General features: G+C 51.4%; 1 protein-coding gene across 1 annotated transcript in view; it reads right to left on the bottom strand.

Annotated features, from left to right (window-relative positions):
• Nucleotides 1–2431: 2431 nt before the first annotated feature.
• Nucleotides 2432–14112, bottom strand: part of Ikbke (inhibitor of nuclear factor kappa B kinase subunit epsilon) — a 22309-nt gene continuing 10628 nt past the window's right edge. Inside the window, exons 12-20 of the mRNA XM_032915130.1 lie at nucleotides 13831–13906; nucleotides 13595–13710; nucleotides 11018–11094; nucleotides 7925–7964; nucleotides 7097–7198; nucleotides 5733–5829; nucleotides 4978–5084; nucleotides 4749–4820; nucleotides 2432–3166 (exon numbers count right to left, since the gene is read on the bottom strand). Of these exons, the coding sequence (XP_032771021.1) occupies nucleotides 3133–3166; nucleotides 4749–4820; nucleotides 4978–5084; nucleotides 5733–5829; nucleotides 7097–7198; nucleotides 7925–7964; nucleotides 11018–11094; nucleotides 13595–13710; nucleotides 13831–13906 (721 nt within the window). The 3' untranslated portion in view covers nucleotides 2432–3132. The remainder of the gene's footprint in view (nucleotides 3167–4748; nucleotides 4821–4977; nucleotides 5085–5732; nucleotides 5830–7096; nucleotides 7199–7924; nucleotides 7965–11017; nucleotides 11095–13594; nucleotides 13711–13830; nucleotides 13907–14112) is intronic.

Below are 14112 nucleotides of genomic sequence, written 5' to 3'. Positions count from 1 at the left end.
CTTTAAGAGCTGCCTTGGTCATGGCGTCTCCTCACAACAATAGAACAGCAACTAAGACACCCACTCAGGATCCTTCCTGCCTGGTGGCATGGTGAGTTATAGTCTGATCTGGGCTATACAGAGTCCATCTCAAAATAAACAAACAACAAAGCCCTTGACTTTAGAAACAGGCAGGAAGTTGTTGGGAGTATTTAAGAAGGGTTTTTCCAGGCTGCTTTCCAAGCATCAGGGATGCAGAGCCAGGCCATTCAAAAGCCACAGGCAGAAGCTGAAGGAGGGTGGCCAGGCCATGGAGGTCCATTCTGTCTTGCATGGACTTAGCTGTGCAGGAGGGGCAAGGGTGAGCTGTCCAGCCGAGGGGCTGTTCAAGGGTCATCATAAACTCTGCCCTCACCAAGGACCAACAACGCAGATTCCTGGCCCACACCCTTCGCCTGCTGCTTAGATTCAGAGGCTGGGTGGGGCCCAGGATTTTATTTCTAACCAGACACCAGTTTCTAAAGAACGCACTGTGGAGTCTCCTACGTCCTGTGGTCTCCACGGTCCTGTGGCACTGAGGCATGGAAGGAAGCTCCATTCTTTTCCCCAGCTCCTGCCACCTGTTCTCTGGACAAGGATCTTGGACCGCCCTCCGATCCTACCTCGAGTGGGTCTATTCTCAGAGGATGCCCAGATAATCAATGCAATGGGGTGTCTTTCCAGATGTCTGCAAGAATCTGAACCCCTCACTCTGCTTCCCAGCACAGGGACCTCAGCGCCAGTGAGGTCTAACATGAGGAAGGAGTACCGAGCGTTGTGAACTTTATAACTCTCTAGTCTATCTCTTCCTTCTGTGACTTTCCACCCTCCGCACTGGCACTCAAGAATGGTATCTTTAAATACCAGTTGGACTTGACTTAAAACCAGTCTGGTTCCTTGAAACAAAGCCCACATCCCAGCCGTGACCTTTGGGGCTGGCTCCTCCCTTTCCAAACTTCCTACTTCTGCTTAGGAACGCAGAAATGCGTGCCTGTGCTGCCCAGCGCGTTCCAAGCCTCTCACATGCTCACCGTGATTCTGCCTTGTGATCCCCTGCTCCCAAGCGACATGCGCCCAGCCTGCTCTAGGTGCGCTGCCCTGAAAGGAGGGTAACCCTGCCACACCTGAGCTGTGCATTCCAATCACAACAGCTACTGAGGGACAATGAAATCCTGTCATGCGCCTCCTTTCCTCCAGGGCCAGAGTGTTCTTGTCACTCTGCTAGCTTCAGCACCTGGCAGGAGCCCGGTACTCTTGTTCCCCACCTGATGGACTGAATGGATTCTTTTCACTTTAAGGAATTGATGCAGAGAACAGAGAGGGAACTTAAAGGGTCTTCCGACACCAGAGGCTCTTATAGGTGCCTTTGGTTGTGGGCCGTGACCACTCAAACCCTTCTGAGATGAAACTAGAAACCACAGTAGCAGCTCGGCCATCCTGAAGCCTTTAAGAAGGGCCCTCAACTTGTGGGCATGCCCAGGAGATAAGACTCTGTCTGGATTGTGTTATCCCCCGAACATCTGCATCTGGCCTCAAGGAATCCCCTGGCTCTTCTGCTGAACTCCACCAAACACGTGGCCTCTGAGCTTCCAGGGAAAACCCACTGTGGGACTTCCCTGTTGGCCGCTGATGAGCAAAAGCTGGTCTGAATTCATTCCCAGAGAGCAGGCTAGAAGTGGCCTGGTGCTAGCGCCATCGGGACAGAACTTGAGTCCACACACAGGCTTAAGGCTCAGAGAGCCTACATGAAGGGGCAAACCTAATCCAAGCAGCCAGGCTCTGGCGTCCCCCACACCCCTGCCCCGCCCCATGCCCTCACCTCCCGGGGTTGCTTTTTCTATTCCCCTTTAGGGCTCTGCCTTCTTCACTCCTGGTCCTGCTGGCTTATTTAGGGAGGGCACCCTCCATGAATGGGGAGACGTTCATGAAGACAGGTTGGACTGGGGCCAGTCACTGCTTCCTGTTTACATTCTTTGCCGAGGGAAGGCGCCTTGTTATATTGGTTAGAGACTGAAGGAGAAAGAGTAAATTTGCACGCAGTTTGAGCAAGTTGGTGTGCTCTACCCAGGTGCCCACTCTAACTTCCACAGTAAAGGAAAGTTCTCCGGTGGTCCTCAAACATTAGACAGAGCCTAGATTGTGATGGGTGATTAGGGCTGGGGAGAGCAGCAGGTGGTGGTGGGTTAAGAAGAAGCAAACTCTCTCCCCAGGATCTAGGCTTCTTATGTGGACCCAACAAGACAGAGCAGGAAAATGGAGATCTCTTAGGGAGAGGCCATCTTCCCTAAAATCATACCCCACTAGGGAAAAGGCAGGGACCAGGAAATGAGCTCACCGTTCCATTTCCCAAAGCTCTGGAGACATTTTCCCGGACCTCCGGGCTTCCCCACCCCTTCCCGGTCAGGTACCATAGTTGTAGGAAAACAGAAAAGGCGGTACATTTATTCCACGTCTGAAGGGAGGTACAGGCCTGCTCTCTCCTTAGGACTCTGGGTTCTAACATCTGTCCAGTTGGCGTGGCTATGCTTGATACCAACCAGCTGTTTCTCAGAACCAAGGGTTCCTCAGGGAGAAAAGGCAAAGGGGAATCCCCAAAGCACCAGCCGTTGGCCTCAACTACCCACTTTCTCAAATGCAGGTGCATCCAGACCAAGCACAGAGGGGCCATTTGTGGGTCGCCTGTGGCCAGGGATGGGACTCAGGAAACAGCATGGAAAACCGTGAAGAATAAGCCCACTTATCCAACCTCCTGGAGAAGCCACAGGAGAGGCCTGCTGGTCCTGGGAAGTGCAGAGGGTGAGGGGACTGAGGCTTTTCTTCCCAAGACCTCCCAGCCTGGGTGAGGAAGAACAGTCTTGGTGTCTCAGTAAGGCAGTGGTAGGCAGCCACATGGTCTCTCTTGCGGGTACTGCCCTGGATGGCCAGGAGTCCCTGTGCTGGCTGCTTCCCAAGAGGACAGGCAGTCAAAGTAATGCTAATTTGTTGGCCAATGGCCAAGAGGGAGGTAGGCTAGTGAGATAGGACCAGAACTTGCCCTGAATTTGGTCTCGCAGTGCAGGGGTACGGTGTGAATGACTCTATTGCTTCCGAGTGCCTTGTGCACCCTCCGGGGGCTCAGACTTCTGGTGTTGGTGGAACTCTATGTAGCCTGTAAGGGAAAGCACAGGTCAGCTTGGCATACCCATTGAAGAAGCCTGCAGATGGTACCCAAGGCATCAATGTTCAGGTCCTCAGCCCTCCTGTAGCATCCTTGTCCCAGATGCTACCTTCTGCTTTTCACCTCTGCCTGTTGGAATCCCCTAGGAATCTTAAAAGACCCCTACCCCAGGCCTCCCTCAGGGTCTCTGGAGCAGTCCCCCAGGACCCTGTACTTTTAGAAGCCCCATTGTTCCAATGTGAAGGGACTCTGGGAGGCCAGGAAGGGGTTCAGATTGGCTCACTGGGCTCGCTGGCTGCTGGTCTGAACGAGGAAGTGCAAATTCACTAAAACGAAGTTCTGAGATATCTGTAAATAGGATGTAGATCACAGCAAGAAAGATTTGTGTTGGTACAGTAACGATTAGGCCTTCCTGCTCAAAGCCACAGAGGAGAGAGAGTCCCCTCAGCTGCAGTGAAACTGGGAGTGGATGCCTCCCCAACTCAGGAAGATCTGCTCCTGGCTCTCTGCCTCCTGACCCCGATGCTAGTGTCTCACAGGAGCACGGTGTGGGGGTCTGAATAAGAATAGAAGCCAGAGACGCCTATGTTTGGATGCCTGGTTCCCCGCGGGTGAAAACTATTTGAGAGGGATCAGGAAGTGTGGCTTTGTGGGAGGAGGTGTGCCAGTCAGGGTGGGCGTTGAGGCTTCAAAACCCCAAGCCAAGTTGGACACAGTGGTGCATTGTCTTTAATCCCAACACTCAGGAGGCAGAGGCAGGCAGATCTCTGTGAGTTCGAAGTCAGCCTGGTCTATGTAGTGAGTTCCAGGACAGCCAAGACTACACCGAGAAACCTGGTCTCAAACAAACAAACAAACAAACAAACAAACAAACACAGACACAAACTGCTCTGTATAGCACAGACCTCCTGAGTTATTAGGGCGGTTCACAATCTTGGTGTGTACGTCCACACCTGCATTTTCTTTTGTGGCTTTTGGGATTCCAAAGCTTGAGTACGGCTGCTGGTCCCCACCCACAGGAAGGGGTGCTATCTAGAGATGCACCAGCCTCTGGTCCCCACCCACAGGAAGGGTGCTATCTGGAGATGCACCAGCCTCTGGTCCCCACCCACAGGAGGGGTTGCTATCTAGAGATGTACCAGCCTGGGCACTCTGAGAAGGTGGGAAGGATGGAGTCCATGGGGCAGGAGGTAAACTTCGAGCAAAAATGTTTATCTATGCCATGGTTTCAGGGAAAGGTATAGTGGTGGCATCCACTCCAGGGACACCTGGGCGGATCCCAGGAGCCATGTGAGAAAGTCTTAGGCACACTGCTCACACCCAGTGCAGATCTCAACCCTAACACAAGCCCCACTCTGATGTCCTGAGACTAGCCAGCTTCAAAAAGCCAATGAGTAAATCCTACAGCTCCTGAAGGTGGTACCCTGCTTGTGGATGAGGCCTTACATTGCAGTGTGGTTGCTTAGAGAACCAGCAGGTGCCATGATTCCTGCACGGGGCACCCAGGGACTCAGTGCCCTGCAGCTTGGCAGCAGGGAGGACACAGCCTTCCCCAGACACAGTAGAGGCTTACCGTTCGATGAGTCGGTTGTTGTCCTGGAGATCAAAGGCCAATAGCTTCATATCATTACAAAGTTCCTGCATGCTGTCCAAGGCACAAGAACGGGATGGCTGAGGCCCAGGTTACTTGGTCCAGAGCCCACTTGCAGAGGCCACGGAGCAGCCCCTTTGGCCTGGCACGGGATGAAGCAATGGGGTTTTAACCTCAGAACCCCTCTTCCCTCCAACTCTCCAGGACTTACTGGAAGACCAGGTCCTTCGGATCGGGGCCGGGATGAGTTGCCATAGGTTGTGGTGAGACCTCGGCTCCTTGTTTGGAAGCTCTGTCCAGGAGGAGCTGATCAAACATCTGAAGGGAAGCCACGGGTTAGTCAGGAAGGGCCTGTCAGCTTACGTGTAGCTGGTTAGGGGACATGCTGAAGGAAGGTGACATTATCTCTAGAGCTCCCAGAACTACCCGGTCTTTCAGCCTCCCCTTCCTTCCCATGCTGGGAGTCCCGCTGCTGTTACTGCTTTCCTTCACCTGGTCTGAGCTGAATGATCCAGTTTGCCAGTTCTCCTTTGTGTCTAACCTAAACCTCTCATGAGCCACAGTTCAGGATAGATGCCATTCCCGGCCAGTCTCAGAGGCTGCCCTACATCACATGCTGGGAGCCTTGTGTAGCGATCTTCTAGAAACTTCCCCTCTTTATTCCTGTGGCCAGCTAGACAGCTACCTTGGCCAGGAGTGAATAAGAAAACCAAGGAGAGCTCACACAGCCTCAGGAGCAGCCTTGGGACCTCCAAGTCTGCAGAACCTGAGAATGAGGCCCTGGCTTATACTGACTCTCAGTCTGAAATCACAAATGTTCCTATCTCAGGGCACGTTTGTGAGACAGAGACCTCCAACCCTCATGGGCGTCCCTGAGTTTGGTCAAGGCTGCTCTGTCCACTGGCAGGAAGTGATCCAAATGCCCCTCCCCTCAGCAGCCCCTAGAACTCGGGAAAGCACTCACACCTTGGCCAGGCTCTCCTGGGCTCCCCGGGCTTCTGAGTTACAGGTGGCCACGGAGTGGCCAATGAGGTGCAGGTGGTTCTGGGCCTTCTGCACCTGCCTTGAGGAGAGAATGAGGTTAGAGCAGGACACCACTGTCCATTGTTGGGACACAGCTCTCGTCAGCTCACCAGGGAGTCCTAAGCATTGAGCTCCCTCTAGGGCTGTCCTGCTGGGTGTCACCCATCTCTCCATCTTGCCACACAGAGGGAACTGAGAGAATCCCCAGGGAGCCAGGGCAGGGATCAGTAACACTGCCGTGTGGGTGGAGCTGGGTCACTCATGCGGTTACCAGTCACTCGGAGCCAGGTAAGGCTTAGGAGAGAGATGACAGTCCAGGCTAATACATTTCTGTAAGGACAGCCCATGCTAGAGCATTTCTGTGAGGAGTGTCCGAGCCTCCGTTTCCATAAGACAGTAAGGGCAAGACTTGAGAATTCTAATCTCTAGTCAGAGGGCGTACATTTTCCCATTGCACAGAAGAAACCAAGTCCCAGGTTCACTAAACCAACAGTGGGCTCTGAATACACATTAGGATTACGGGGCTAGCTTTTAAACTTCTGATATCTATGATCTGCCCAGGCCCAACAAGTCAGAGTGTTGCCAGGTATTGTATTCTAGTGTGAGGGACAGGAACTGAGCCCTTGACAAAGCCCTCAAGCCACACAGCACACTTCCTTCTCAGAGGCCCCAGAAAAGTACACTAGGGGACCGTGGACCAGTTAGAAAAAGGAGCTCCGGGGTTGGGGATTTAGCTCAGTGGTAGAGCGCTTGCCTAGCAAGCGCAAGGCCCTGGGTTCGGTCCCCAGCTCCGAAAAAAAGAAAAAAGAAAAAAGAAAAAAAAGAAAAAGGAGCTCCAAATTTGGGAATAGTTTGAGGGATGGAGTGTTAGTCAACACTGCCTGCCTGGCTTCCCTGTCCCCCCTTTGTCTCCTCCCCAGAGGAGTTGGTGTTCTCCCTAGAGAGAAGAGACTCATCACAACAGACGGGCACAGCAGGTGAAATCTGGATTTTTTTTTAGGGGCATCTTCACCCATGATCTAGGCCTCAATCTGCCACTTAGCTCTGTGATATTAAGGAGAGACCAGTTCTTTGAGCCTGGGTCCCCTCATCTGAAAAGGGAGGTGGTAACATTTGCCGTGTGAACACTGGGGAACCAAATAATCACATTTGTAGAAATAGCCCGTCATTCTGCCCGCTCACCGTTTCTTCACTTCTCACTAAGTCCTCTCTTACTGCGGCCCTGCAGAGCCCACAGTTCTCTGTTGTCTGGAAGGGCTGGGCCAGCCCAGGATCCTTGAGTTCAGAGGAAGGGGCAGGCCGCTTACCTCATCCGCTTGCCATGTGTGACCAGTGACACCTGATACGTCTGTGCACACTCCTCCTGGAACACCTGCAGCAGCCTCTTGGCTAGGTGACTAAAATTTACCCTGGAAGGACAGAGACCCCATGGTCTGGGGTGAGCAGCCAGAGCCACCTTCCACTGCTACTTGTCACAAATGCCAGCCCCTCTGCCCACAGCAGGGACATCTCTCAGGGAAGAGAGGATGACCACACACTTGGGTCCTGACGCCCAGAGACCAGCAAAGCCTTGTGCACCAATAAGGGGCCAGGGAGGCCAATACATACAGTGAACACATACACACTCAACTTGATCCTTGGGAGAAAAAAGGGATGCAGAACTCTGGAAAGCACATGAGAAGAGGTGTGTGCACATGCGTGTCTGTGAATATGCATGCAGGAGTTAGAGGTGGTATAGCTCTGGAGGGGACAAAAATCTCCAAATAGGAGACCAAGGAGGCCTCATGGAAGATGTGGGCGTCCAAGAAACAGTATCTATGAGATGCTAGGCAGGCCCACGCCAAGGTCAAAATCAGGGAGGGGGAAGAAGTCAATCAGTGAGAATAATTAGAAAATCCTACAAGCTTGTTCATGCTGGGAGTAAAGCCAGTTACTTCAGGGTTGATTGTGAGCAACCTCTGACTCAGCTGTGACCCTATATAACCTGGCTCCGATAGTTACGCCCTCTGCCCAGCCATGGCTAAGGGTCAAAGCGCTTCACTATTTCCCGCCTAGAATAAAGACTCATTCCATCCCGATGGACCGATGAGCTCCGCCCTCCTGCCCACCTGCCTGCCCAGAATGGGGCCACTCACTTATCCAGCTTGTGGATCTGCTCCTCATTGTAGCTGAGGCCTGAAGAAAACAGATGGGGATGACGTCACCACTCAGCTAGTCAGGAAACCAAGTTAAAAAGATGAGGACAGCGCAGGGTGGGGGCTATTTTATGGGATCTCAGACCTAGGGGAGCCCCGAGGGGATGAGGAAATGGAACATCAAGTAACTATGACAACACTGATGTTGTGACCCGAAAGTCTGATTCTGATTTATGTACCAAGGAACCGAGGAGAACTGCTATGGGGCTCCAGAGGGAGGCAAGCCTGCTGGGTGGGCGGGTGTGTGTATGGGAAATGTTGCAGGTGGGAACGCTGCATGAAGTGGTCCTCAAGGACATTAGCCGGGCTTCGGCCCTGCATCCTCGACCCTCTCCGGCTCACAGCTGATTGGCTCCATCCCTTAAGTCACTCACAGGTAAGCCACCACCTCCCAACTCTCCCTCTTTGCCCAGCAACTGTTTTCAAAAGGAGCAACTTTGGGTAGAAGAGCCCTTGCCTAGACCTAGGCTAACACCGAAGCCCTTAAAGCTCTTGCGACGAGGAGAGACTGCCCCCTGCTGGTCTTTGAAGGAATGGGTCTTGCGCGTAGCAGTAGCTCCAAGGTGAAGAGCAGCAGTTCTCAACCCGTGGATCTTGAGCCCTTTGGGGATGACTGCCCTTTCACAGGGGTTGGCTAAGACCATTGGAAAACACAGATAGTTGCATAAAATTACAGCTACGAAGTGGTATCAAAAATAATTTTATGGTCGGGGGTCACCGCACCATGAGAGGACGGTATTAAAGGATTGTAGTGCCGGGAAGGTTGAGAGCCACCGATTAAGAGGATTCTGGTTTGCCTTTCCACGTTCCCATCTCATCACCCCAGGAGCAGGATCCTCCTCCTGGGCCTGCACTAGTGAAGGCCAAGGGACTGAACTCACTCCAGCTCCTCCTAGTACCAGGCAGCTGTGAACAAATGAGTTGGCTTGGGTAACACGCGGATGCCTATTTGGATCCCAGGAGAGCGCCCTGATGCGTGTGAAGCAACCTTCCAGAATGGCACCGCGCAACACTCCAGGTGCCTGCAGCTGTTCTTATTTTAATAAAGTACTCTGAAAGAGCAGTAAATAAAGACACTCTTGGGGCTATAAAGCAGGATGGCTAAAAGAAGCTGGACCTAGAGTAATTGCACTAACTAGCCATTCAGTGCCTCAGTTTCCTAAACTATAAAGTGAGGAAAATCGTGACACGTAGAGGATTTTGTTGTTGTTTGTTTTGGAGACAGGGTCTTTCTGCATAGCCCTGGCTTGCCCTGAATTCACTATGTAGACCAGGTTGGCCATGAAATCAGATATCCAGCTGTCTCTGCCTGAGTTCAGGGTCAAAGGTGTGCACCACCAGGCTCACCAGTGCATAGAGTTTTTATGAGCACTAAATAATTCAAAGACTTATGGGGTCCTATTCAGGTTGGCGCCTAGCATCAAGGTGAAGCTTTAGAGCTTGGATGTCAGGAATGTGGCAATGTGGGGGTAAACCAAACTTCCTCGCACTCCTGAAACCACAGCAGTGGCCAGCTGGGCACAAGACCTTGGCTGAATCCCAGGTCCTGGTGCTTCCAGAGACAGGAGGCCTTGCCTTTCCCATGCCCTCTGAGGCCAGGCTCCAAGGGAAGATGAAGGCCCAAAGGAGAGAGATGGCGTGTCCTGTAGATCTCCAGACATGTCCTCATTGACGACCACAGGACACTGGTGGCCATGGAGACCTGACATGTGGCCATGTGTGACTGAAAATCTGGATTTTTAGTTGAATGCACTCAATTAATGTAAAATTGAAAACCGAAGCAGTGTAAAATGTTTTTATCCACTAAATACAGCTTTTGAATTGTATTAAGATATATCACATTTACCGAATATTTATCTTCTAGACAGAGATATGAAGTATATGGAATACACACAGGATTTTGAAAATTTAGCATGAAAAGGAGCATAGGATATCTCTCTAGTGGTTTTGTTTATATCAAGTATATGCCAAAGTGACATTAGGATGTGTTGAATTGAATAAAATATATTAAATTACTTTTGCCGGTTTTTTCTTTTTAATTTGGCTGTGAGATAACTTAGATTGCACATATGGCTAGATAGTATGCTTCTCCTGACAGTGCTTTATAGATTATCCTGGGGCCAGAAGATCATGAGGCAACATTTGGAGCTCTACCATGTTAACTCCCTAAATGACTGGGACTTTTATTCCCAGGCTCCCCGAACCCTGTCCCCACCCCTTCCCAGGTTCAATCCTTACCCTGTCTACTCCACCCCCATCCAACTCAGACAAGCAGATTTTCATTCTTAAACCCCTGAAGGGTTGCTCTTGCCCAGAAGGTGTTTGTGGGCACTGACAATGATGTAAGAAATCTCCTAGTCCAGGAACTCTAATGGGAGCTTCCTCCGATTCTCATCCCCAGATAAACTGGCTCTTTTGGCGGTCCACGGACAGAGCAGAGGGGCCGTGGAGATGGTTCGGTAAGTGCACTGTTCCTGCACAGTGTGGAATCCAGACTTCAGATCCACAGCATCCGTGGGAATGCTAGGCAGGTGTTGTGACCACCCCTGAGCCCAGCGCTAGGGAGATGGAGACGGGCGATCCCCAAAACAAGCTGGCTAGCTACGTTAGCCAAACTGGTGAACTCTGGGTTCAAGTAAGAGAGTGCCTTAAGATATAAAGTGCAGAGCAGTTGAAGAAGAAGCCAAGCATTAATCTGTGGCCTCCACAATATATAAACACACACATACATTCATGGGCACAACACATGCACACACCCCAAAATCAAACCAAATGAAATCACGGAACTAAGGCGTTTCTTTTCCACATGACCCAAGCTCCAGGTCACTGTACCCTGTATCCATGTCTCCTGAGCTCCCATCACGACAATACACTTGGGTACAATGTCTCTCGGAGGCCTACGGGCAGCATGTAGGCAGGGACTCTCCTGCCTTAGACCAGCAGAGCCCTGGCTCCCTCCGTCAAAGCTGAGTAGATAGAAGGGAAGAGAGAGGGAGGAGGGCCTCTCGTTGTTGGCTCTCTCCAAACGCTCACCTGGCCTCATCCTAGACTTCTTGAACTGTTTGTAGATGAAGTGCATCTTGTCCAAACAACACTGAATCTTCTGGATACTGTGGGCAGAAAGCAGGAAGACTCAAACACCACAGTGGTAGGGAACAGGAGGGAGCTGGCTCCTTGCAGAAAAAGCCTCAAGACCACAGATTGTGGGGTCATGTGATCTGGGAGCAGGGTGGGGAGTGGGGTGGGGGTGGGGGGGACTGGCCTGTCTCTAAACGTATTTAGATAATGTAGACGAAGTCCTCCTTCTCTATCCTAGATCTCGCCTTCCCTTCCTCCCCTCTTGCCCAGCAGGGGAGAGAGCCTGGACTGGGTAAAAGAGCCCATACTCATAATAGATGAAATACCCACTCCATAGAAGGAACCAGCAGCCCTTCCTAAAACAGTAAGGCAGGGGTAGGGTGAGGTGGAAGATGGCCTCTCGAGGGTCTTGTTAGCCTAGGGTTTAAAGTCATTGCTGCTTCTCCATCTTGTTTTTCACACTGGACACAACTGTTTCTCTTAGGGCCCTGGGGGGGGTATCTGTCTTCCCTTAGGGCACTGGGGTGTCCTCCTTCCCTTAGAGCACTGGGGTATCTGTCTTCCCTTAGGGCACTGGGGTATCTGTCTTCCCTTAGGGCACTGGGGTGTCCTCCTTCCCTTAGGGCACTGGGGTGTCCTTCCTCACTTCCTCCCAGGGATTTCTGGGTAACCACCCCCTCAGTTGTTTCTGGGTCTCAGCTAAGTGCAAGCTTGTTCCCAGGGGCTCACACAGCCCCTCCGCTGTCCTTTTGAGAGGCCGCCGTAAGGATGAGATTGGCTGATATGAGCTCTGGTTTCACGAGTGCGAACTCAGAATTGCCTTGTGATTCCCGAAAGGCACCTCAGTGCACACAGAGGGCTTGTGGAGCACACTAGCAGAGTGGGGGTGGGGCAGTACCTAATCCAACACACTCATGGTGTCTACCAGAAGAGCTGTGTGTGGTGCACACAATTTGAATCTCAAGCGGTCATGAAGCAGAGGCAGGTGGACCCCTAGAAGTCTATGTGAAAAGTTCTAGGCCAGTCACTATTACATAGTGAGGTCTTGTCTCAGAAAAATAAAGATAAAAATAAAAAATTTACCACAGGTGAGACAGAGTACACAAGACTGCATTCATTTTAGATCAGGATCTGCGAGGAAAGAGCTAAGTAAGCCCTGCCATTTTCAAAGGCGTTTGAGTTAAGAATTGAGGACATGGGATATTGGGTCAGTAAAGACCTCAGTTGCCCTGGTCTCGGTAGGACGGGGAGTCTGTGGCTCTGCACTTGACAGACTGTGGGTGGGTAGGCACTTTTAGGTCTATGAAAAACAGTAATAGGGTTCTTTAAACGCTCCAAGTCAGAAGCTGGAGAGATGGCTCAGTGGTTTAGAGTACCTGTTGTTCTTGTAGAGGACCTGGGTTCAATTCCCAGCACCCACATGGTGGTTTACAAGCATTATAGGTCCAATTCCCTGGGATCTGATGCCCTCTTCTGTCCTCTGGTGGCATTGCATATATGTGGCTTACAGAAGAAAATGCATAAAAAATACCTATACATGTAAAATAATAAGATAAAATAAATTTGTTTCTTTGTGTTTTGAGACAGAGTTTCTCTGGGGGGCCCTGAATCTCACTCTGCGGACCAGGCTGGCCTTGAGCGCACAGAGATATGCCTGCCTGTGCCTCCCCAAGTGCTGAGATTAATGTGCATTGGTGTTTTGACTGTATGCATGTTTGTGCAAGGGTGTTGGATCCCCTGGAACTGGAGCTAAGACAGTTGTGAGCTGCCACATGAGTGCTGGGAATTGGAATCTGGAAGAGCAGACAGTGCTCTTAACCACTGAGCCATCGCTCCAGCCCCAAGTGCTGAGATTAAAAGCATGCAATACTACACGTATTTTTCCAGAGATTTTAAGCCTATATGGCCTGCCCCCTCTATCTATCTATCTATCTATCTATCTATCTATCTATCTATCTATCTATCTACCCACCCATCCATCTATCATGTGGTTTTGGGAATTGAACCTGGAGCTTAGCACATGCTAGGCAAGTGCTTTACCACTGTGCTACAGCCCAGGCAAAATAAGATAAATTTAAAATCCCCATTTGCTGTAAGCTCTGGGAGGGGGTGGATCTAACCTGAAGCCCACCTATCGTGTACTGATTGACAGAGGCTCTCAGGACGAGCCTTCTCTCACCTGCTAACAGGCAGCACTGGTGTTTGTCAGACGCAGGGACATGCTCTAAGTGAGAGGACCTGTTTCCAGGCACACCCAGAGAAAAGAGGCCGAACTTTCCTGCAGAGCTACAGCGCCTGCTGTTGACTGTCCTTGTGAGTGGAGCTCCCAGTTAGGACAGGGCCCAGGTTCTCATTCCAGAGGCTGGTCTCAGGAGAGGGCCTGGCTCTTCCTTAGACTCCCCTCCCACACCCTAGCCCCTTGTCCCTGAAGAGAGCAATCAGACTGACTCAGAGAAAGCTGTTGAGCCTTTGGGACCAGTGTGTATGCACCCCACCCAGCATCATCATACAGACGGCGGGAATCCCACAGACCTTCTGTTATCCTCATGAATCTGATCCCGGCTCTTCAAAAGGTCTCCGACCAGACAACTCAGGCTCCTTTGGGTTTCTGTGACATTGTGGGAACATTTAGACAGGACCTCTGAGAACTGTGGGGCCAAGAGAGAGAATCCTGTAGGGCCCTTGACACAAGGCTGTGCTGTGCAGCCCGCAGGTCCACTCTCCCAAGCCCTCGTTCCTATAAAGCTCCACTCCCCTGTCTCACTCACAGTCTGCAGCCTGGACCTCAGCTCCGTGGCTTCCTTTAGCTCCTGGATGTCAAGCATCCCAGCTCCACTGCTGAGCCTGGGGAGAAGTAAGGATACATTGGGGGCTTGGGAGGTAGAGGACTCTGTACCCACGTGCTGGGCACAGCTTCTTTGCCACAGTCCTGTTTGGCTTTCTGAGGGTCTGAGACAGAACAATCAAGCCCTATGCACCAAGGTTGTGATATTGTTGAGAGCTGTAAAGAATAAAAAGTGAAGTAGCAATGCAGGAAGTTATGAAAATAT

Source organism: Rattus rattus, chromosome 10 (assembly GCF_011064425.1).
Source record: "Rattus rattus isolate New Zealand chromosome 10, Rrattus_CSIRO_v1, whole genome shotgun sequence".
Taxonomy (NCBI): Eukaryota; Metazoa; Chordata; class Mammalia; order Rodentia; family Muridae; genus Rattus; species Rattus rattus.
Note: the sequence above shows the minus strand (reverse complement) of the source record. Positions and strands in the feature narration are given on the sequence as shown.